Source organism: Suricata suricatta, chromosome 3 (assembly GCF_006229205.1).
Source record: "Suricata suricatta isolate VVHF042 chromosome 3, meerkat_22Aug2017_6uvM2_HiC, whole genome shotgun sequence".
NCBI classification, from domain to species: domain Eukaryota; kingdom Metazoa; phylum Chordata; class Mammalia; order Carnivora; family Herpestidae; genus Suricata; species Suricata suricatta.
Genome location: NC_043702.1, coordinates 56,096,796 through 56,119,299, shown reverse-complemented (window position 1 = coordinate 56,119,299; position 22,504 = coordinate 56,096,796). Strand labels below are relative to the sequence as shown.

The window sequence follows — 22,504 nt, the reverse complement described above, 5'->3', positions numbered from 1 at the left end:
AGTGCCTGACATGTGCCGGTTATTTTGCCCGATGTTCTGTATATTTAAGCCCTGTAACCATTTTGCAGTTGAGGAAACTAGAACTCAGGGGCTTAAGTAACCTTGTCATTGGCCTTAGAGGAAGCAAGTGGCAGAGCTAGGATTCGGATCCAAGTTGGTGTGTCCTGGGCTTGTTCTCTGACCTGTAACTTGCCATTTGGTCTTTTTTTCCCAGCAGATGTGAAAGATACATGAAGCAGAGACTCATCTGTGAGACCAGAGGATGGGACACAGCCCAGTTTGCCAGGGCAGTCCCAGTTTGTAGCGGTTTGCACCAAACCAACAATCATTAGCACTCCCTCTTACTCTCTAAAGTGTGCCACTCGTGGATCATATTCTGAGGCTGCCCTTTGTAGAAGGTTCTTTCCAGGTCTTACTTCCAAATAGAATCTAATAATTTTCTTGACGACGAAAGCAGCATGAATTTTCATTTTGCAGGCCTGCAAGGTAGAAGGGACACCATGTGGGGTGTCCTTTGTCTGGAGGCTGCTCTGCATTTCTGGTACGGACAGTCTGCCTGCTGCTGCCTCTTCCCTCTACAGGTGTATTAGGAAATCCCCTTTCGGTCAATTTAGCTCCAGTTAACTTGGGATCATTATATATAAATATTGGTTTCCTACTTTTACTATGAGTGGCTACCTGGCTATCATTTACTGAGTGCCAGAATAAGTCAGACCAAGTACTGAGTGTATTATCTCATTTAATGCACTTATTAATCCTGTAAGATATTCCTTACCTTGTAGATAAGGAAACAGAAGCTGAGAAAAGTTCCTAACTGGCATGTAAGAGATGGAGGTAGGTCTTCCTAACCTCTTAACCACTATACTGCATTAAGATGTGTGCAAATAATTAAAAAAATGATCGGGCCCCCTAAATTCCCACTGGCCTTTCCTGTATTTCTCAGTGTCAATGCTAGCCTTTGGGGTTCCTCGCCTATTGTTCCCACCGTCCATCTGTACCGCAGTCAGTCCTACAGCATCTGCTTCAAGGGAACGGCAGACTTTGGCTATGGTCTCAGAACCAACAAACAAGGGGTTGGAAAGTAGATGTGAGGTACACACACCACGAACTGCCACCACTGCCTCCTCCTTCCCTTTTCTTCTTTTCTCTTCTCTTCTTTTCTTGAGTTCGTCTTTCTTTACCAGAGTGTAAAACAGAAAACAGACACTTGCTTTTTCATTTGTATTCACATAGACAATACTTAAATAAAAACCACCAGTTGACACTCTTATCATTCTGCTTTTATTTATTTTTTGGCTAACTTACAAAGACACAGATGTCTAGGGTAGACTCTACCCCACCATTTAAACTGTCTTGATGACATCGATACCAAAGTGTGCACGTTTACATAATGCAGTGGTATGAAAAACGTTTTTTTCCTTTACTGTCCCTGACTATAAACAGGGAAAAATTAATTTCATGCCAAAATATTTTGGGCACTTTAACAATCATCCCATTTTTGCTACTAAAATAACAAAATTGGTATTACAAGTTAAAATATAAAGGTCTAACAGTTTTTACAAATATGCAAATAATCTGCTACTTAGACATAAAAAGTCGATTTCTTTCAAATCACAAAGTAAGGCACCATTGGATTAAACATTTTTCTCGGCTTCTGCTAAATAAAATGCATAGTGAAATAAATATGGAACACTGAATTTTAATACTGTAATACATTTCAATATAAAATGATATGTGCATGTTAAAATACTGTATTGCATCTTGAATACATTTATCTGGAAATATGGAAAAAAACCCAAAAGTGAGCCCTGATTTCAGGGAAGAAAATATTCATTTTTGTGATTTGCCATAGTTGAAGATTTTAGCATAGAAATTTTTCAGTCTGGGCTGCAATTAGGTTGCCAACTTTCAAAGAAAGGGTATAGGTGTATTAATGAAACATTTACTTAAAAAAGACCTAAAACTTCTCTGTCCTGGATGAAGAGGAACTCTGAGCTATGACTCCATTTCAGACTGTATGAGGGCACCTAAAAGTTGGGATGTACACGGACACTGGCGATTCTTACTGCCTTTTATAAAATTCAGATCCAAAATCCTTTGGATCAGACTTTTCTGTCATATTTGCTGTTAAGGCCAGGTTCCATCTTCTCTAAACTGGGTCATGAGGCTTTATCATAAGGATTTGTATCATCTGTTGATATCTGATCAAAGAATCCAAAATAAAATGATGCTGCTCTATTACCTAAAAAAAAGCTTTCTCGGAAATACTTTGCCAAGCTTGTTATACCTTTATGTTTCTTAATTCTCTTTGGGTAAAGGGCCCCAAATGACTGTATGGAAGACAGATGAATGGTAGAGGAGAGGTGGAAAAACCAAGCTCTCTAATGTTCTAAGCCCAGGACTTTGGCAAGGAAAGTTACAAAAATACAATATATTCAAATGGGCAACTTCATAATTTATTAGATATCCCATTTATTAGAACTCTAAGTTCTTTTGCTTTTATATAAATGAAATATTTATTCTATAAATAGGAATACTTCTTTCAAATTTTTCTTTGGATTGATTTTGTGTGAACATCTCCCAGGAATACATGAACAGTGCGCTGAAACCAGGATACAAAGTTTAGGGATACATATACATATGTGGCCACGTGCTTTTAAAAAATAAGTAATGGAAATTTTAAACATAATCAACCATACAAAACATCTAAATGGAAATACTTCCTCCCCACCCCCACCCCCCATCTATAGCTAGATTTAAAAGTCCCAGTAAAGTTTTGTAAACAGAATCATACAAAAAAGGGGCAAGGCTGGCTCATCCCTACAGCCCTTCCACGGAGCTTTATTTGCATAGATCCAAGGCAAGTGATTCCCCTGACAGAGTCAAGACAAATTCTCTTCAATTTGTAAGTAGCAATCTCTCCCAACCCCATCAACACCAATCAGATTTAGATTTTTAGAGTTTTGCCCATCACCTCAAACCCGCTTCCTTCCTCCACATATCCAATTTGCCACTTTTTCCTAACTTTTCTGCACAACCATGGAGCCTCCGAGCCTCCCCACCCCGATGTGCAAGCTAGACAGAGGGGGAGGAAATGAAGTGCAAGGCAGGAATCCAACTGCCAGGTGACCTCAAGGCAGCCAGCACCGAGCCCCGAAGCCTGGCTGGCTTTCGGTTTCTTTCCCATGGCTTTTGTCCACATGACTGTACACCCTGTTAGATCAACTTCTGACCTTGGCATTGTGAAGCAGTGCTTGTGTACAGATATTAAGGGAGGAGGGGAAATAAGGGAGCAAAATCTAATATCAAGTTGTCTGCCACAGAGGTGTTAGGTCCTAACTTCAGTTTAGTTACTTTTTGAATTGCTAAAGCTTATCTTGCTTTTTTTTTTTTCCCCTGAAACAAGAGGTTTTTGCACCATCCTCTATCTTTGAGGCCTGTGCTGTCCAATATGGTAGCTGCCGGCCACATGTGGCTGAGCACTTGGGACGTGACTAGTCTGAAAGGAGATGTGCTCTCAATGTAAAATACACCTGGATTCTGAAGACTTAGTACCAAAACAGAATGTAGAACATCTCATCAATAATTGTTATACTAATTGCAGCCTGAAATGAGAATATTTTGTATATTAGGGTTAAATAAAATATACTAAAATGAATTTCACCTATTTTCCTTTTTTAATGTAGCTACTAGAAATTTAAAAAAACTGCATATGTGGCTCACATCGTATGTCCACTGGCCAGCTCTATCCTAGGGCTTATCTCAGACCGCCAAAGATTGGACATCCTATAACCGAAAAATGTTTCATGAGCCCTGATGCAGCAACTTGCTTCAGCGGTCTGTGGTGCATAGAGTCGGAGAGCCAAGCATGCCAAAAAGGCATGGAAGCAAATAGCTCTCAGGGATTTAATATTACAGTCTGCAGCAAATACGCAGTGAAGGTTTGAATTTAGTTGGTTGAAAGCGAAGACACAACTCATCTCTGCCACCTTGCCGCAAAAGCCTACTGACCCCTAAGCAACCAACACTGGTGGGCTGTAGCTGAAGCAAGCAATAGTTTTGAGAATATACACAATATAAAAAGCCAGGTGCGTTTCTTTCCTGCATTCCCACCCCCCACACACACATATTCCCACGTCAACCTCCCTTCCTCCCTATTGCCACTATGAAGGGGCCAAGGGAAGACAAGGGGAGAAGGCTGGCAGCCCTCGGATAGTAACATCAGAAGTAGCTCTTGGGCTCAGATGGAGAAGAGCAGGCAAAGATCACCTGGCGTTAGGAGGGAGTGGCGGGGCACCCCTTTCCTTTCGGTTGGATCCACCTTGATGAAAACACAGACAAAATATAAATTTTGGTTAGAAAGTTTATGATCTCACTGTATAAACTGAAGGACGGTTGCAAAAATACCCACTACCTCATCCTCTATGACCAAGGCTGTAAATAACTGGCATATGTGGATGAGAAGAAGTGAGGGAAGAAGCAAATGAGGATCTGAATGAACATTGCTAGAGACAGATGACCCACCACTGGCTACTGAGTACTTGAGAAATTAAGAAAAAGAATTTTAAATAGTTTTTTAAAAAGTTATTTATTTAGGGGTACTTGGGTGTCTCAGTTGGTTTAGCATCAGACTTCAGCTCAGGTCATGATCTCACTGTTCATGGGTTCAAGCCCTGCATTGGGCTCTGGGCTGATGGCTCAGAGCCTGGAACCTGCTTCAGATTCTATGTCTCTCTCTCTCTCTGCCCCTCCCCACCCCACCTTGTGCTCTCTCTCAAAAACAAATAAACATTAAAAAAAATTTTAAGGGGCACCTGAATGGCTCAGTCTGTTAAGTGGCCAACTTCAGCTCAGGTCATGATCTCGCAGTTCTTGAGTTTGAGCCCCACATCAGGTTCTGTGCCGACAGCACAGAGTCTGGAGCCTGCTTCAGATTCTGTCTCCCTCTCTCTGCTCGTTTATGCTTGTGTGCTCTCTCTCTCTCTCAAAAAATTTAAAAATTAAAAAAATTAAAATTTATTTATTGAGAGAGAGAGCGCGCAGTGGAGGGGAAGAAAGAGAAGGAGAGAGAATCTTAAGCAGGTTCTGTGCTGTCAGTGCAAACTCTGATGTGGGGCTCAAATCCACAAACTGAGATCATGACCTGAGCCAAAGTTGGATGCTCTCCCGAGCCACCCAGGAACCCCAAGAAAAAATTTAAAACGTATCTGTCTTCTTACCACATAGTTTGTGTTTATGACAGATTCAGAAAATATGGATGAACAAAAACAAAACAAAATCTCACCATGCCTGTACCACTCAGAGATAACCAATAACATTATATAAATATTTTCTATTTATTTTCTATATATAAATTGTTCCCTTTTTTCTTCCCAAATAGGATTATATATAGTTGGTCTGAACCTTTTTCAGAGTCATTACTGTTTATACATATAATTATTAATGACACATTGTTTTATTATACAGTATACTATCTTATCTAGTCAATCCCCTTTTGTTGGCATTTAGGTATCTTCTAATTTCTAAACAATGCTTTTTATAAAAAGTTTGAGAAAGAAAGAGAGTGCATGAGTGTGTCAGCAGAGGAAGGGCAGAGAGAAAAGGAGAGAGAGTCAGACTCACAAACTGTAAGATCATGAGTGAGCCGAAAGAGTCAAATGTGTAACTGACTGAGTCACCCAGGTGCCCCAACAATGCTTTTTTGATAGTAACTATCCTATAAAGTGTGAAGTTGTATATGTCATTGTAGTTTTATTTGCATTTCCCTAATGATCAGTGATTCTGAGCATCTTTTCATGTTTTTTTTTTGGCAATATGGATATCTTCCTCAGAGAAATGTCTATGCAAGTATTCAACCCATTTTAAATATTGGGTTTTTGTTGTTATTGAATTGTAGGACTTCTTTATATATTCTGGATATTAATGTTTTATCAGATACATGATTTGCAAATATTTTATCCCATTTTGTGGGTTGCCTTTCCACTCTGTTGATAGTGTTCTTTTAAAAACTATGCATATTCATGGGCTGGACCAGGTTTAAAATCCATTCACAATTTAAAAAATTCATTTATCCCATGTACATTTTCCCGAGGACCTAACAGGTGTCAGGCATGGAGCCCAGTGCAGTGATGCTGTGAGCAGATGTAGCAGCAGCACACGCCTGCTGCGGCCACCGCGCTGGGGACGCTCAGGGTGGGCTGGCCCTCACAGGTTCTTCAGGAGCATCTCAGCAAGGATTTCTGGGATAGAACCAAACCTATGAGCAAGGGGAGGGGTCGGAGGAAGACACTGGCACCCCAATACCTTGCTCCTTCCTTCTGCCATCCCAACTGCATCTTTTCTTGGGCTCATACCCGAGCAAAGACTCATCTAGATGGAACCAGTCATCTGTCACCGAGCCCTGACCGTCAGCTGACATACTACAGGCGGCTAGCAAAATGAGGGCTGGCCTCGCGCAAAGCTGCAGTGAGGTGGTTCAGGGCCGCCTGGTGCCCTGCAGGCCAGTGCCCTACCTAGAGGCCAAGGCAGCTACAGGAGCAGAATAAAACCACTTGAGTTTAGTTAGACAATCCAGAGATAATCCATTCAACACACAGAATACTAGGAATAGTTAAAGCAAATCTGCAAAAATATTTTTGGGGGCAGTGGACGTTACTTCATCAATTTAAGAAATATTTTGAAATGCCTACTATATGTCTGTGCCACTTGAGGAAGATGCAGGATAGTTCCAGCCCTCAGGCTGCGTTCAGTCTTAAAGAGAGGAGGGTAGGGAAGGGAATGTGTTCAGCTCTTAAATTAAAAACCTAGGGGAAGGGGGATGATTCTGTTACTTTTCTTTTTTTAGTAATCTGTACACCAAAGGTAGGGCTCGATCTCACAACCCCGAGACCAAGGGTATGCTCCACCAACTGAGCCAGCTAGGTGCCCTTTATTATTTTTATTTATTTAATTTTTTAAAATTTATATTTTGAGGAAGAGACAGAAAAAGAGAGTGGGCGAGCAAGCAGGGGAGGGGCAGAGAGAGAGGAAGAGGGAGAATCCCCAAGCAGGCTCCACACACTGTCAGCACAGAACCTGGTGCAGGGCTTGGACCCATGAACTGCAAGATCATGACCTGAGTCGAAATCAAGACGCTTAACAGACTGAGTCACCCCAGTGCCCCACTCTCTTATTATTTTTTTAAGTAATCTTGAACTCACGACTCTGAGATCAAGAGAGTCAAATGCTCTACTGACTAAGCCAGCCAGGTACTCCTAATCACAATATATTTAAAATATCAAAGCAGTTACAGTGAGTTTTTGTTATAATTATTAAGACATTTGACTAGTTTCAAAACGAGCAGAAATAGAAGATGGCTGGATTTGTGCTGTCTTAGGAAAATAAAAATGGGGAAGGCTGTCCAGACAAGCAAAGCAATAAAATTTAACCTATTAGCAAACCAGTTATTTTGAGTTTGTAATGATACATTAAAATCATCATTTCTCATATGCATTCTGGATAGCTCCATTTCCCCTATCACTTGTGGAAGAGGAGTTTACCATAATTTAGACAGCTCCGCATGGGGTTTTCTGCCTCACACTAGGCAAGAGGCCTGGATTTCCTACACAGCCCTGAGTTGTATATAACCCAGGACATTCAAGTCCGAGGCCGCCAAAGTCCTTGCAGAAATACTCACTCCGGGTTTCATGTCTCGCCAGTTTACTGGGATAAGTTTTGGCCGTTGGTACATATGGCTCTGGAGGTGGCAAATCAGAAATCGGATGGAAGAAGAACCTGCTTTCCCACTCATCTGAGAGAGAGAGAAACAAACAGTATCTTCAGTAACAATCTGCTATAAAGACGTATGCAATGAAAGAAGAGAGAAAACTGCAGAGATTGCTTCCAGTTTTATGCCTAGAAGGTTAAAGCTCGAAATGCTACAAAAGTCACTGATTAGCACGTCAATGAAATACTAAGCAGAGACAGATAAATCCAAGTGACTTTAACTAGAGTGATTAGGACCCAGCCAGTCCCTCTCAGGAGCTGGGGGGCTAACATTCAAGATCCTTTTCTTCCCACCAGTGGGCAAAGAAGCAACTGGGAGCCTCTCATAAGAAAGGCAGTGGAAATTGGCTTAAGACCTGTGAACCACGGGGCCTCTTGCCTACAGCCAGCCAACTGTTGAGAAAGGTACGTAAGGTAGGTAATAAAAAGGTAAACTACAAAAAAAGTGTTTTTTTTCAGAGTCCTGGAATCTTCTAGAAAATTAACCAAATGAGACTTAAACAATGAGATAGAAAAATGAGCTGCCTTTTTGAAAAGTGGAGAAGGGAGGATTACTATTTTTAATTTGAAATTATGGTGGTCTCTAATGGTTACTTAGATCAAAGCAGTGCAGTGTGACAAGAATGAGGCTCATAGAAACAAGAAATGTTCATGCAAACCCACACACTTTTCCATTCAACTGATGCCCTATAGGCTGAAAATGTTTCCAAGGAGCTAGGACCCCACCTCACCTTCGCCTGAAGAGTCCTGGAAGCCATTTCTAATTGATGTTGATGGTGGAGGAGGGGGAGGTACCCCAGCACCAGGCCTGTCGGGAGGGAGGGGAGGCCTAGGCCCACTCCTGGTACCATCCAGTCCACTCCTGGACGGCAACTGGGGGGTGGCAGGCAGGGCCCGAGGTGTGCTGCCATTTCTGCTTATTGGAGGGGGTGGCGGGAGAGGGCCTGGAACAAAAAATGGGACAACAGTTAGTGCAAGAACTTACCTCCTACCCTACTAATATGTCACCATCAATGTGCAAATATTGAACACCTGCTGGATACATGCCCTGTAGTTGGAGCTTATGGAGAAATGGTGGAGACTTTCTAGGAGATTTAGCCAAGCAAGGAGTAAGCACATATAAACAGAACTGCACTTACATATACACATATGTGTAGAGAGTGTGTATTGATAGTTAAAAGGCTCTTTTGACTTTGAGAGAGTACTGAGATTGGAGGTGATACAGTTAGGTTGAGAACAGCTGATAATCTGTGTATACTGACAACTGTACACTTTAAAAATCATTTTATAATCCTTTTATTAATTAAAAAATTTTTTAAAATTTTCTTTTATTTTTGAGAGACAGAGACAGCATGAGCAGGGGAGGGTCAGAGAGAGAGAGAGACACACACACAGAATCTGAAGACAGGCTCCAGGCTCTGAGCTGTCAGCACAGAGCCCAACCCAGGACTCGAACCCACAAATTGTGAGATCATGACCTGAGCCGAAGATGGATGCTTAACCGACTGAGCCACCCAGGTGCCCCTATAATCCTTTTAAATAGCTACTAAACTCAGTATTGTGACAATCATGAAATAAATGCCACTTATAAAAGAATTACAAAAAGAGTAAGATAGTTATGAAGTTATTTTAGGTCTTCAGAGGGACTAGATTCTTTAAATGCACACTAGGATTGCTAATTACACAAGCATGTTTCTATGATGCACACAATCTGTTTCCAGGCAGAAGTGGCATCAGGAAACCAAATACCAGTCCCCCTGAGAATGGCAGGAGTTCCTTCCCGGTTCTTCCTGTTCAGGGAGGCAGATTAACAGAGCAACAAACAGCTAGTCCCCGTGCGTAGCTATGCAGAGCCCTGACCCTGAGCAAGCTGGTTACAACAGGCAACTAAATTTCTATATACCTAAGAGCACCAGACAGTCATCTCACAGCACTCTTGCCAGAAATAAGTAGCCAAAAAGCAAGTAAAAAGTACTCTTTAAGTATTTGAAACCATTAAAAAAAAATCAGTGGTATAGTAGAATCTGAAAACTTTAAGTTCCTAAAAATAAAGTAACATTCTCCTTTTTGATAATACAAAAGAAGCCTATCTTGCTTGTCCTATCTTCTAAATTCCGAGGCTATTTGGGTTATGAGTAAATTAAAAAAAAAAATAAAAGGAATTTGAGCATTCCGATGCAAATCAAAACGGCCTTAGTAATTATTCCTGTTCTTCAGCAGCGTGCTTCGTGTTTCGCTTGCAAGATGCTGGCATTTTATGTAAGTACATGTTCTAGCTCCATAAATATAAAAACCTCTTATTAACTACAGATTCAGAATCCAACCGGAGGGCCTTAAACCAAACAACACACCCACTGCCCGCTTCCCTGCCTGGAAGTCTTGACCAAACTCCTGATGGGGGTGAGAGGCATGTCCAGCCCTGGCCGGCCTCGCAAGGAGTCATCAGTGCTTTCGCCGTAAAGTTTATTTATTGCTTCATCTGTTTGCACCTCCCGGAGTCCCAGTCAGGAGGAGATGATTTACTGGGGGTGAGTGTCTCACATGCTGTGGGTTAATGTCACTGGTACTGTCACTATATAACTGTCACTAAATGCAAACTAGACTTCCAATATTATGGGGTCCGGTGCTGTGTAACTTGATGGACTTGTTATCTCTCTCTCTCTCTCTCTCTTTTAACAAATGTTCATGTCTTAACTCTCCAACCTCCTAGGCTCCCTGCTCCAAACCTAGGAATGCATAACAGAAAACAGACTTCAATTCCTAATAATAATAAACTACCATTTATTGAATGGTACTACATGCCACTACACATACTTGTCTCATTTAAGTCCTAGGACCCTGAGAGGTGTGGGGACAGCAGATGAGGCCTCTCATGTTGGAAGGCTATAAAGCTCAAGTCAGGAGGCTAATGAGTGCAAGAGTCAGGATTTGGCTCCAAATATGTCAAATTCTAAAGCCAGCCCACCTCTCAAAATACAGATGGCCCTGGGTGACCTCGCATAGGATTCTTGTGGCAAGGTAAGTTGGTAAGACTTTTATAGAGGTCAATTTGGCAAAACCTATGAAATCTATATTTGTCCTGAATACACACTGACCAAAATACTGCATTTCAAGGATTTAATCCAAAGGAAACACATAGAAACGTGCAAAAATATTTTGCTACAAGAATGTGTTCCCCAAAATATCTGCAACAGCAAAAATCTAGAGATGGTCCATATGATTAAATAAATAAAGGTACATTTGTAGGCCATTATTAGGCAGTCATTAGAAGTTGGGCTATAGAAGAAGAGTTAATCACATCAGAAAATGGTAATGAGATTGTTAAATAAAAAAACCAACTACCAATTAGTATGCATAATGTGATACAGATTTTGTGCACATATATATGCATATATATAAATATGCATGCACATTTTATTTACTTTTTCTTTCTTCCTTTTTTGTTGTAGTTAGCTCTATGCCCAACATAGGGCTTGAACTCAGGACCCTAAGTTCAGGAGTCTCATGCTCCATTGACTGAGCCAGTGAGGCACCCCACAAAACATAAATTTTAAAAAGACTGAAAAGGGGCACATGGGTGGCTCAGTCGGTTAAGGGTCTGACTTTGGCTCAAGTGATGATCTCGTGGTTCTTGAGTTCAAGCCCTACCTGGGGCTCTGTGCTGACAGCTCAGAGCCTGCAGCCTGCTTCACGGTCTGTGATTCCCTCTCTCTCTCATACTCTGCTTCTGTGTCTCTCAAAAAATAAACATTTTTTAAAAAGTAAAAAAAAGACTGAAAAGATAATAAAAATGTTATGGATGGTTATTTCTGGGTGGTGTTGGTGGCAGGATTATAGATCATTTTTGTCTTCTTTATATTTTTCTGTATTTTCCATAATAAACAGGCGTGACTTAGGTAATCAAAAGAAATAAGAAAAAGGGGCACTTGGGTGGCTCAGTTGGTTAAGCATCCGACTCTTGATTTCGGCTCAGGTCATGATTCACCATGGTTGAGTCTGAGCCCTGCCTGGGGCTCTGTGTTGACTGTGTGGAGCCTACTTGGGATTCTCTGTCTTCCTCCCTCTCTGCCCCTCCCCTGCTCGTGCTCTCTTTCTCTCTCTCAAAAATAAGTGAACATTAAAAAAAAAGAAATAATGTTACAGCGCTAGGCCACGCCTATCCTATTTAAGGGAAGGCTGAGTCTGTTGATAGGTCTGTTTGGTAGAGTCATGCAAACAGCTCCTCAGTCACTCTGGGGGACACCCATCGCGGTTGGCTAAGAAGAAAACATTGCACTTCATTCATCAGACTACCTGTTCTCATTTGTTCTTTGAAGAATACTTAATGAGATGCCCTGATGTGCAGGGATTGGGCTGAAGGGATTACTAGTAGCTTTCAGATTTGTAGCCTACTCTGTGGCAGAGTGGTTTCCAGTAGTGTTCAGACTTTGCAGCACATTACAATCCCTGGGCAGCCTCCGGATATCTTGATGCTCCGTTTGTCATCCAGACCAGTGAAACCAGAGACTCTGGGGAGAGGACCCAGGCAGCCACGTTTTAAAGCTGCTCAGGTGATGCTAGAACATGGGCACGTTTGCGCTACTGGTTAAAGAGTGCTTATTAGGTTCTTGAAGCCACAGGGCAAAAAGTTAGCTTCTTCTAAAGAAAAAAGGCCCCGCCATCTCTGTGCTGACCGCGTGGAGCTGGGATCCTGCTTCGGATTCTGTGTTTCCCTCTCTCTTTGCCCCTCCCCAACTCGCATGCGCGCTCTTTCTCTCTCAAAAATAAACATACATTAAGAAAAACAAACAAAAAAAAAAAAGAAGAAGAAGAAATGCCCCCTATATAGGTTAAATTTAAAATGTAGATGGTTCTGAACCCGTCAACAGCCACTGTGAACTAAAAAGCACCTATTATAATTAGGAGAGCATACAAGCTCTAGTCGGTCCTCATTTCATTTCATTTCATGGTGTCTCAAAGTTCTTTCCTTAGACCCAGCTTTCTCAGTGCTGGGAGGGGTGGGGGGCACAGATGAGCTTCAGAGGGGCTTTCAATCCACCAAATAGCTGGCAGACTGTGAGTTTACGCTTAGGAGCATTTCTATGAGCAAAAGGCCTATACCGTTATCCAATTCTCCAAGGGATTTAGGTGCCAGAGATGTTACCAAACAGCATGAGCAGAGGGAAGCTTGACCGACGGAGAGAGGGGTACAGGAAAAGTTCATTAGCTCTTAAATAACTGCCCTTCTTGTTGGAATAATCGGTCCCTCTTGCAGGAGGTAGGAATTTATTTGCCCAATTAAGACAGCTGAAATTCACTTTAGGAAAGGTGGGGCAGCAGAGCCGTGAGCACATTTCAGAACAGAAGGTGAAGGTTCTAGTCTCTTCTTATTAACTAGCTTGTGATCATTGACTTTGTAAGTTAGTCTCCTCATCTCTAAAATGCAGACAGATATAAACAGCCCCCCCTCCCAGCCCCCCACCACCTTCCTCAGAGGTTTACATGAGGTCAGGATTAAGTGTCACATGTTAAGTGTCACTTAAAGATCAGAGCAGGCGGCCCGAGAGTTCACTTAAGCTTCTGTTGGACTCCACTCACTTATATGAGGGTTAGTGACTGGGGGGCAGGGTGGGCTGTAGAAGACAACTCCCCCCAGGTGTCGCCTTACCTGATCTGCCTGGTGGGTCCCTCACTGGAGGAGGGGGTCTCTCGCTGGGCGGGGGAGGAAGAGGGCCCGAGCGTCCTGGTGAAGGTAAGGGGGGTGCAGACGAAGAAGTCAGGGACAGATTTCGCTGCGGAAGTCTTGGGGTTTCATCACCGCCGCTGGAACCCGGAGGCAGGGGAGGAGGGCCAGGTCTGCTCGGCGGTGGCGGAGGCGGTGGGGCCTGTGACGAGGAGGAAGGCCTCGGGGTAGAAGGCACTGGGGGCTTGCTGTTCTGAGGGGGTGGGGGTGGGACCCCTTCCCTGTGGAGGGAGGGCCTGTTGCCCACTGGCGGTGGCGGAGGAGGGGGTTTGTCATCCAAGGCCCTGCTGGGGGTAGGGGGCAGGGGAGGTCTGCTGGAGAAGGGTGAGGAGGAGCCTGAGGGTGTCTGGCGCACGGAGCCTCCTCCAAAAGCAGCACCTCGGTTTCCAGGGAAAGGGGGAGGAGTTGGCCCAGGGCTGGGCTGCCTGGGGGCCCCAGGCACGGGTGGGGACCCTCGGTTGTGCAGACTTGACTGAATGGGTCTTGGCGTATTAGGTACTGGAGGGGGAACGCTATCGGGCTTTGCGCCCACGTCGGGCCTCGGGGGAGGCATTCGGGTCCTCTGAGGCTCTGGGGGGCCACTTCTGTGGCCTGGGGAAGGCACAGGAAATCTCCCGGGGCCACTTGGGGGTGAGAAAGGTTTGGCAGATGTGGATCTTCCCCCCGGTGGCAAAACTGGGGGTCGGCTTCCTCCAGAATCTGAAGAACAGGAAAAAAATATCCAGTTAGAAAATTAGGACACCACCCCTTAAAGAAAATCAGAGAACTAGAGTGTATTCTCAGCTACTGGAAGTCCTTTCCTAGGTGCTATAAAGTATAGGTAACTATCATTTGTATAAATCAGGCTCTGTGTGGTCCTTCCTGGAGGCAGAGACCCATCCCAGATCCCTGTGTACCTGCTAGTTCCAGGTTTTACAACCTGGCAGCTCTTGAAAAGATTTTGATGCACTCTCTTGGCATTACATGTGGATAAGAACCAGGATAAAGTTGGGAAGGGTTCCAGAGAGACATCTCTGTTCATTACAAGAAGAGAAGAGCCAGAAGGTGCGGGTACATGGGATTTCTGGTAATGATTTTCTTCTTTCCCGTCACCATCCCTGACTGTCCTCCTGTGCCTGCACCTCTCCAGTTTGAAAAAATAACGTCGCCACATTAGGTGAAAAATTAGTTCTTCCCATGTAACTCTCCCTACCGGTGGGCTTACTTAGCCTCTTTGAATAAAATTCCCAAGAGGAAGTGGGAAAATGTAATAGAAGAATTGGAACTGAAATAAGAAAAGCACTAACAAAAGACAAAGAAACTGTCAAAGTTTAATTGAAAGACTCGACGTCAGGGGTTGGTTCTTAATCTGCAAAGAAGCCGGATACCATGCAAGCGTTTTTCCTCACTGAGTCAACTTCCATTTCATCACTGGCAGGTCACAACAACTCTATTATATCATTAGTATTAAACTTGCTTTGGTTCAGCAAAGGAAGACAAAGTTATGGAAAAAATTCAGACTACCACCCCAGAATTTCTTGGAACCCAAGGTAATTCCCCAAAAATGGTTAGCCTAAAAACTTCCACCACTTCAGCTATAAGGTAATTAAGGTACCAAATATTTATTGAGGACCTGCTGTATATCAGCCATTATTCTGCAGGCTAAAAGAGGAGTAAATAAAATAGAAAAGGTCCTGCTCTCCTGTGGTTTACATTCTTGTGGGGGAGATACATAATAAGCCAGCAAACATGGAAATATTTTCAGAGAGTTGTAAATATTAAAAAGAAGCTAGAGTAGGTTGATGAGATGGATACCAGGATAGATGGGGTGGCTGGCTGGGGATAGCTTCTCTGATGATGTGACATTTGAGCTGAGGCCAGCCATAGAAAGATGACGAAGGTGTTTGGGGTAGAGGGCCAGCAGGTGCAAAGGCCCTGGGGTGGAAATGAGCTACAAGGTGAAAAACCAAGGCCTGTGTGCCTGAGGCACAGTGAACGTGGAGAACTTAGCAAATGGACCCTGATTGGCCAGCAAGGGTCAGGTCCTCAGGGGCTTTGAAAACCAGAGGAGTTCAGATTTTATCCACAGCACAGTAAGAGACATTTGGATGGATTTATACAGTGAAGTAAGAGGAACTTGAGAGAGAATTTTTAACTGCAACTTTGGTACTAGAAAAAAGGTGTATTTCCCTTGACTATGTGCTATGTCATCAGCTTGTGATACATTCTATTTTCCAAGTTCAGATTAAAGCTGCAGTTATTAGCCATGTGTATATCCCACAGCTAGTATTCCCTATGTGGATGGCATACTATGATGATGTATATACATCATCATAACTTATATTGCATCTTCATTTTATTATTATTGAAAAATTTTATTATTTTTGAGAGAGAGAGAGAGAGAGAGAGAAACAAGCACATGAGCAGGGAAGGGGCAGAGAGAGAGAGGATGTGAGGGGGGTGGTTGCAGAGGATCCAAAGTGGGCTCTGCACAATGCAGGGCTTGAACTCACAAACGGTGAGAGCATGACCTGGGCCAAAACCGGACACTTAACTGACTGAGCCACCCAGGTGCCCCTTCATTTTCTTATTTTATTTCCAGTTGTCTTTTGCCTTAATTTCTTCACCAATTGTTAAAGTACCGAATTTGTCAGCTGCCTCCTTTTGAAATGGGTTTTAAATAAGTAAATTTGAAGGTAAATGCAGGTCTGACAAGATAGAATCTCTCATGTTATCAAGTCTCTTTCTATATTTTGACCTTCCAACTGCTAAGTAGTCAGACAACCCTGAGGATTCAGTGGCTTTGTCTTCATGGCTGTGAGACTTCATACTTTCCCAGCGGATATATTAAATGATCACAGAATTAGAAAGAAAATTCTTCCGATACAATAAACATTAATACAGAAAATTTTAAGGTAAAATGTATTAAGCCTCATGCACCTTGTAAAGTTTTTTATTTGGTCATGACCAGATTTTTCAATTTTTCTCTCTGCCGTCAGGTTCAAAGACAATCCCATAGGACTTGTTTCCCTGCGAGAATATTTAGGATCACTGGCCCTCAAATGCCAGATGTCTGTCATGCAAAACACCTTTTTAGATTTAGTGAGACATGTAATTATATTGCATAGAACACGCTCCACACTGTGCTCGAAAAGTGGCTCCCAAGTAGTTACCCTCCGAGACAGCTGGGTCAGGCTACCTCACAAAGAGAGGTGAATTTGCCAGGTCACCAGGCAGACTTTCCAGGGGTGGCAAGTTCCATTTGCTCCTTCTTTTTCTTCCCACTCTAGCTCACCCTTTAGAAATGTACAAAAAAGTACAAGTTACCCCAAGGACACTGGGCATAGACTGAACAGCTCAATGGAGCTGATTCTGATAAAAAAAAAAAAGATGCTAAATAGAGTCTTTTTTATCAAGCAGTGTTAACACTTCAAGCCATCTGAAACGTTTCAAAGGGCACAGTGCTTAGAGGGGATGCCGTCCAAACCACCGGGCTCTGCCGCCTCTTGCTACTAAGAGAGAAACTCTCCTTACCGCTCTCCCTGTTGGCTGTGGATCTCAGCTTCGGCATCCCGGCCTGGAACAGTCCTCCCAAACCAGGTGGTCCACCCCCTCCGAAACTGCCGCTGCCACCACCGCCACCGCCACCGCCACCTCCTCCTCCACCAAAGCCACCACCGCCACCAGCACCAGCTCCTTTAGGCTCTGCAGAAGGAAGAAAACACAGTTTCTTCACCATGTCTGAAAACATCACCAAGTACTTCACAGCCTGAGCCCAAGTAAACAATACACAATGAGGATCAAACTGGGAGCTGGCTCAAACTGGGCCAGTGGGGGACTCCTGGGATTTCATTAAAATGCAGGAGTTTAAGGGCTCCCCCTACCCCGGGTCAGAAGAGGGAGGGGTTTCTGTTTCACTCTGGGACGGTCACAGGGCCCCTGGCAGAGATGACTTGCCCCCCAGACCCCCACTTGGCTAAGCTGCTATATGAGTTAATATCTGTATCTTGAGATTTGGCGAATAAAAGAATCTTCAAAGAAAGTCTGTTCAAAGGGTGGGGGAGATACAATAAAAGGTGAGAAGAAAGGAAATTGTAAAAATAGAAGAAAATAAAATATCCCATAACTTTACTTCCTGAAAATGGATCTTAATTTGTATTTTTTCTTGTTAGTACTTATTTTTAAGTACTTGTTAAGAGTTGAGGGGCACCTGGGTGGCTTAGTCTGACTTCGGCTCAGGTCAGGTTCTGTGCTGACAGCTCGGAGCCTGGAGCCTGCTGCAAATTCTGTCTCCCTCTCTCTCGGCCCCTCCCCTTCTCGCGCTCTGTCTCTGTCTCTCCCTATCTCTCAAAAATAAGGTTAAAGAGTTGTTAAGTATTTTTCTTGTTAGTACTTATTTCTTGTTACTTATTAGTACAGTTGTTAGTACTTTTATATTTATGGAGTTTTTTCTTAAAATTAGGACCAGATTCACTAAAAAGCTTTCAGCCTACTCTTTTCACTTAACACTTTGTTAGCGTTTCCCATGTTGTTAAGTAATCTTTGAAAACATGAGTTTAAGGGGCTGCATTGCATTTGAGAACACGAGTATGTTGTAGTTTATTTGACCATCTAAGTATTTGATGGCCTTATGGGTTGATTTCAAATTTTTAATATCATAAAGCCCAACAAGAGGTTTAAACATTAAAAAAACAAACAAATAATAAAGGCTTTGCCTCCTCTTTTCTAATAGCTGTGTATCTTAGTTCTAGGTTATGTAAGTAATAAGTCTGATGATTGGACTTCCATGCAATATAAATTATTAATATTGCTAAACTAAAGGCAACCACAGTTTGATTTTCATGAGCACACCTTTAATGTTTCAAAGTTACATTCTAACTATTGGTTTAAAATAGGATTTTTTCCCCTTCTAAGTATTCACAGTTGGCAAGGATCCTCTATTTTAGGTTTTTAAGACTTTCTTGGGGATGGCTGGGTGGCGCAGTCAGTTAAGCGGCCAACTCTTAATTGGCTTAGGTCATGATCTCACAATTCGTGGGTTTGAGCCCCGTGTTGGACTCCACGCTGACAGCACAGAGCCTGCTTGGGATTCTCTTTCTGCCCTGTTCTTACCCCTCTCAAAATAAATAAATGTACTTAAAAACAAAAGAAAAAAAAAACGACTTTCTTATGGCATGGAATTTTGTCAAATCCCTATTCAGGATCTACTGCGATGATTATATAGTTTTCTTTATTTGATATGATGGGTTAATAAACTTTCTAATATTAAAAATGAGATAAACCCTGGTTTTGGTGAATTATTCTTTTAATATACTATTGAATTAGATTTTTTTGGTTTTAATTAGTATCCTCTCATCTATGATTATAAGTCTATAGTAGTGTTTCTTAACCTTGTAACCACTGACACTTTAGGTCAGATAATTTTTTAAAAATATTTATTTATTTTGAGAGAGGGAGAGAGAGTAGAGGAAGGGCAGAGAGAGAAGGAGAGAGAATCCCAAGCAGGCTCTGTGCTGACAGCACAGAGCCTGATGTAGGGCTTGACCTGAGACAAAATCAAGAGTCAGATGTTTAACCAACTGAGCCACCCAGGGGCCCCTCAGATAATTCTTTATGGGGGTGGTGGTTTTGTTCTCTGTAGAATGTGTACAGCATCCGTGGCCTCTACCCACTAGATGTCAGTAGGAACCCCTCCTTCACCAAGTTGTGACAACTACAGATGCCTCCAAACATTGCCACATGTCGCCTGGGACACTGATATACAGCTGTCTCTTTGTGTTGGCGTTGCCTTGGTCAAGTCTGAGGTTAGGATCATGCTAGCCTCGTTACATCTACCAGATAGCTTTCCATTTCTTCCTATGTTTGGGCATAATTTGTATAGCGCTTGAATTAGCTTTTTCTTAAAATCTGGAAGAATTTACTGATAAAATTGTCTGGCTCTAAACCTTTTGAGTAAGCATCTTGATAAAGTTTTCAACTTTTCTCTTACTCACTGAAGCTTCACGAGTGAATTTTGGTAAATTTTAATTCTTTAAGATTTTAACATGTTTTAGCATACAAATTCATCATAGCATCCTTAATTTTTAGAAAATCTCCTTGGATCTCTTACTAATCAACAAATTTTATTCACCTGTGTTTTCTTTTTTTCTTGATTAGATTGACCATAAGTCTGTGTAGCTCTGTATATTTTCTAGATGTAGAGCTTTCTGGGATACCTATGGGAGCTCTGCTGATAGAAGAAATAATCTGATAGTGAACTGTCCAGGATGACTTCACCTAACAAATCAAAGTACAGTAATAATTTATAGAAGTGTATGCAAAATTGCTTCCATATAAAAGTACACATTTTTATTAATTTTAATTATTACCAGTAATGTCCTTGTTATTTAAATATTATTAATGAATGATACATTTTTGGAATACTGCATTTGCATAGGATGCTTTTACATGGTACTGATCACTCAAAGAGATTGTTGCACTATCAGACATCAGTGTTTTTAACCTGGAACATTTGTGCATCTTTCAGATGGAGAAGCTAAAGTCATTGAGGATAACTAAGGGCTCTAGGTTACTTCATTAGTAATCACACTGCAAGATAAGGCTGAATTAAGTTATATGATGGTGCTTGTTAACTCTTGATTTCAGCTCAGGTCATGATTTCATGGTTTGTGAGATTGAGCCTCACTCAGGGTCTGTACTGACAGTGTGGACACTGCTTGGGTTTCTCTCTCTCTCTCTCTCTCTCTCTTTCTCTCTGCCCTTCATCTGCCTCATGCATGCTCGCTCTGTCTCTCAAAATAAAAATAAAGAAACTTATTGTTATATATAACCATGGTCAACATTTTGACATAGGACCCAGGGAGGTTTCAGCTGCAAACAAATAAAAAACTACAGAGGGTTTCGCTGCTTGCAAAGAGCCTAGGGAACAATACAGGTGTCCGTTACGTGTACAGACAAGAAGGGCATACATTGGGTTGCATCTTGTGTCCACCAAGCAAAGTGCTTCACAAACATCACTGAGCAGCTGGAAAGGAAAAGAACTAGTATTTTTTTCCCTTTAATGGGAGAAGAGGACCGTGAAGAACACAATTAATTTCCAATAGTGGATTCAGGAATAGGCAACAGACTGTCTAGTGTCCTTCAACATCAGTGGGGGTTCACATCTACCTCTCTGGAGCCCCGGCCCCTTCCCACAGTGGAGAGAACAACTGAGCTCCGCCCCAGAGGCTGGCGGTTTGTGGCGCTCCTCTGGCCCCATAACCAGGCACCATGACTCCCACAGCTCTGGACCCTGGCTTCCCAGGGCTAAGTGGTGCCAGGCGCCCCTCAAGGCCTGTCTTGTGTTACCAATCAAGAGGACTAAGGGATTATAAAATAACCGTTATCAGTTTTGTGGGCATTTTGACTAAGAGGTAACTGTATTAAGTCAAGAGTAAAACACCCCATTGTTGGTTTGGGAGACTGGTGTTCTCTCCTCCGTGACACACAGCCTGGTAACCGAGCCGCGTGTAAGAGCCTTTGTCTGGCCTTCCTCGTTCCCATTTTCTTCCACACGCATGTCCTCCCCTAACTCGCAGCCTTCCTTCTTCTCTACGCATTAGGCGCTTTTCCTAGGAATTCCTTCTGAACACTTATAATCCTCTACTTGGCTAAAATCCTGCAGCACTTTCCAACATCTATGAGGCTTCCTCTGGTGATTTTGGAAAGTCAGTCTCTTTCCTATGGAGCCCAAACGGGATGTGTGTGTAGGATGTATTTTGGGGACATCTAGCTGGCAGTGGAGAGGTCCTGGGACGCGAGGAGACAGTCTTGAGGCCTGGTTAGTAACTGCCAGTAGACTCTAGTCCTGGATACATTTTCATTCTGTTGTAAATGTTAACAGGAGCCCCGTTTGTTTATACGTACCCTGCCTTGTTCTAGAAAGTATCTCAGACTTATAATGGATAAATGAGCCAAATTGTGATCTCATTTCCTCTCTCTCTCCCAGCTCCTGAAAATCGCATCTTACACTTGAATGAACGACACATTCCGGACCACAAACACGTTGCGTGGTCCTGTCTGATGCTCACGGCAAACCCGTGAGAGCAGCAGAACTCATCTCATCTCCACTTTACACCCCAAGAGAGTAAGGCTTGGAGATGTGCCAGAGCTCGAACCTACATCCTCCTCGTCTAGGGCTCTTTCGAGTCTAGGGCTCCCTCCATATTTCACGCTGCCTTTTGATCTGTGGTGCAAAACAGTAATGGGTTAACTTCCAGAAAGTGTTGGGAATAATTCAGAGAATCGCTCTGTGTATGTCTTGGACAAAGAATTATTATACTGGCTTCCTTCAGCCTTAGAGGGAACCCAAGCCAGAGCTGTGGCTACAATGAGTGATACAGTCCCTTATTTTGCTAGCTCTGCAGCTGTTGTTAACCAAAAAAAACAAAAAAACCAAAAAACCTTTTTGGACGGGTAAGGCTGGGTTGATGGTTAGGCCATAACTCATGTATCTCCATGGAAAACAGCTTTGTTCACTTACTGTCCAATACCGGTGCACTTCTGTCATTGGTGACTGTCTTCTTCAGTTTCCTCCCTTTGCTGATGTCAGAGAGAAGAGCATTCCTCCCCGCCTGCTCGGACTTGTTCAAGGTGGGCTTTTCTGTATTGGCCTAAAAGGAAACCAAGCACACTTGAATTCATCTCTCAAATTAAAAATTACATCCTCCACCACTCGATGGGGACAGCTAGAGTGTACTGGAAGCTTGTTACTGAGGTTCTTGGCAAGAGACTGTAAATGCTCCACAAGTTTTAGATCTGATGTCATTCTTTTTGAGGCCCAGACATTTGGGAACAGATGCAGCGATAAATTACATTCATTTTTAATGTAGGAAGAGTCAGTCCCTGATAAAAGGCTCTAAAAATTCAGACCACAATCTGGCCGTAACCAACGGAGCCGGGTTGGATGGGAAGAGATGAGAAGGGAATTTTAAGGCTAAGAGGGCTCTGCTGGATACCATGAGGCTTCCAGAACGTGCCCCGAAGATCAGCTTCTCCTTC

General features: G+C 42.8%; 1 protein-coding gene across 1 annotated transcript; it reads right to left on the bottom strand.

Annotated features, from left to right (window-relative positions):
• Window positions 1–1,258: 1,258 nt before the first annotated feature.
• Window positions 1,259–22,271, bottom strand: WIPF1 (WAS/WASL interacting protein family member 1). The gene is made up of 7 exons (XM_029933303.1): window positions 22,203–22,271; window positions 21,987–22,116; window positions 17,000–17,170; window positions 13,412–14,185; window positions 8,496–8,708; window positions 7,676–7,789; window positions 1,259–4,321 (listed from the first exon to the last, which is right to left on the bottom strand). Exons 1-7 carry the CDS (start codon window positions 22,269–22,271, stop codon window positions 4,266–4,268), a joined length of 1,527 nt encoding a protein of 508 aa, XP_029789163.1. The 3' UTR covers window positions 1,259–4,265.
• Window positions 22,272–22,504: the final 233 nt, after the last annotated feature.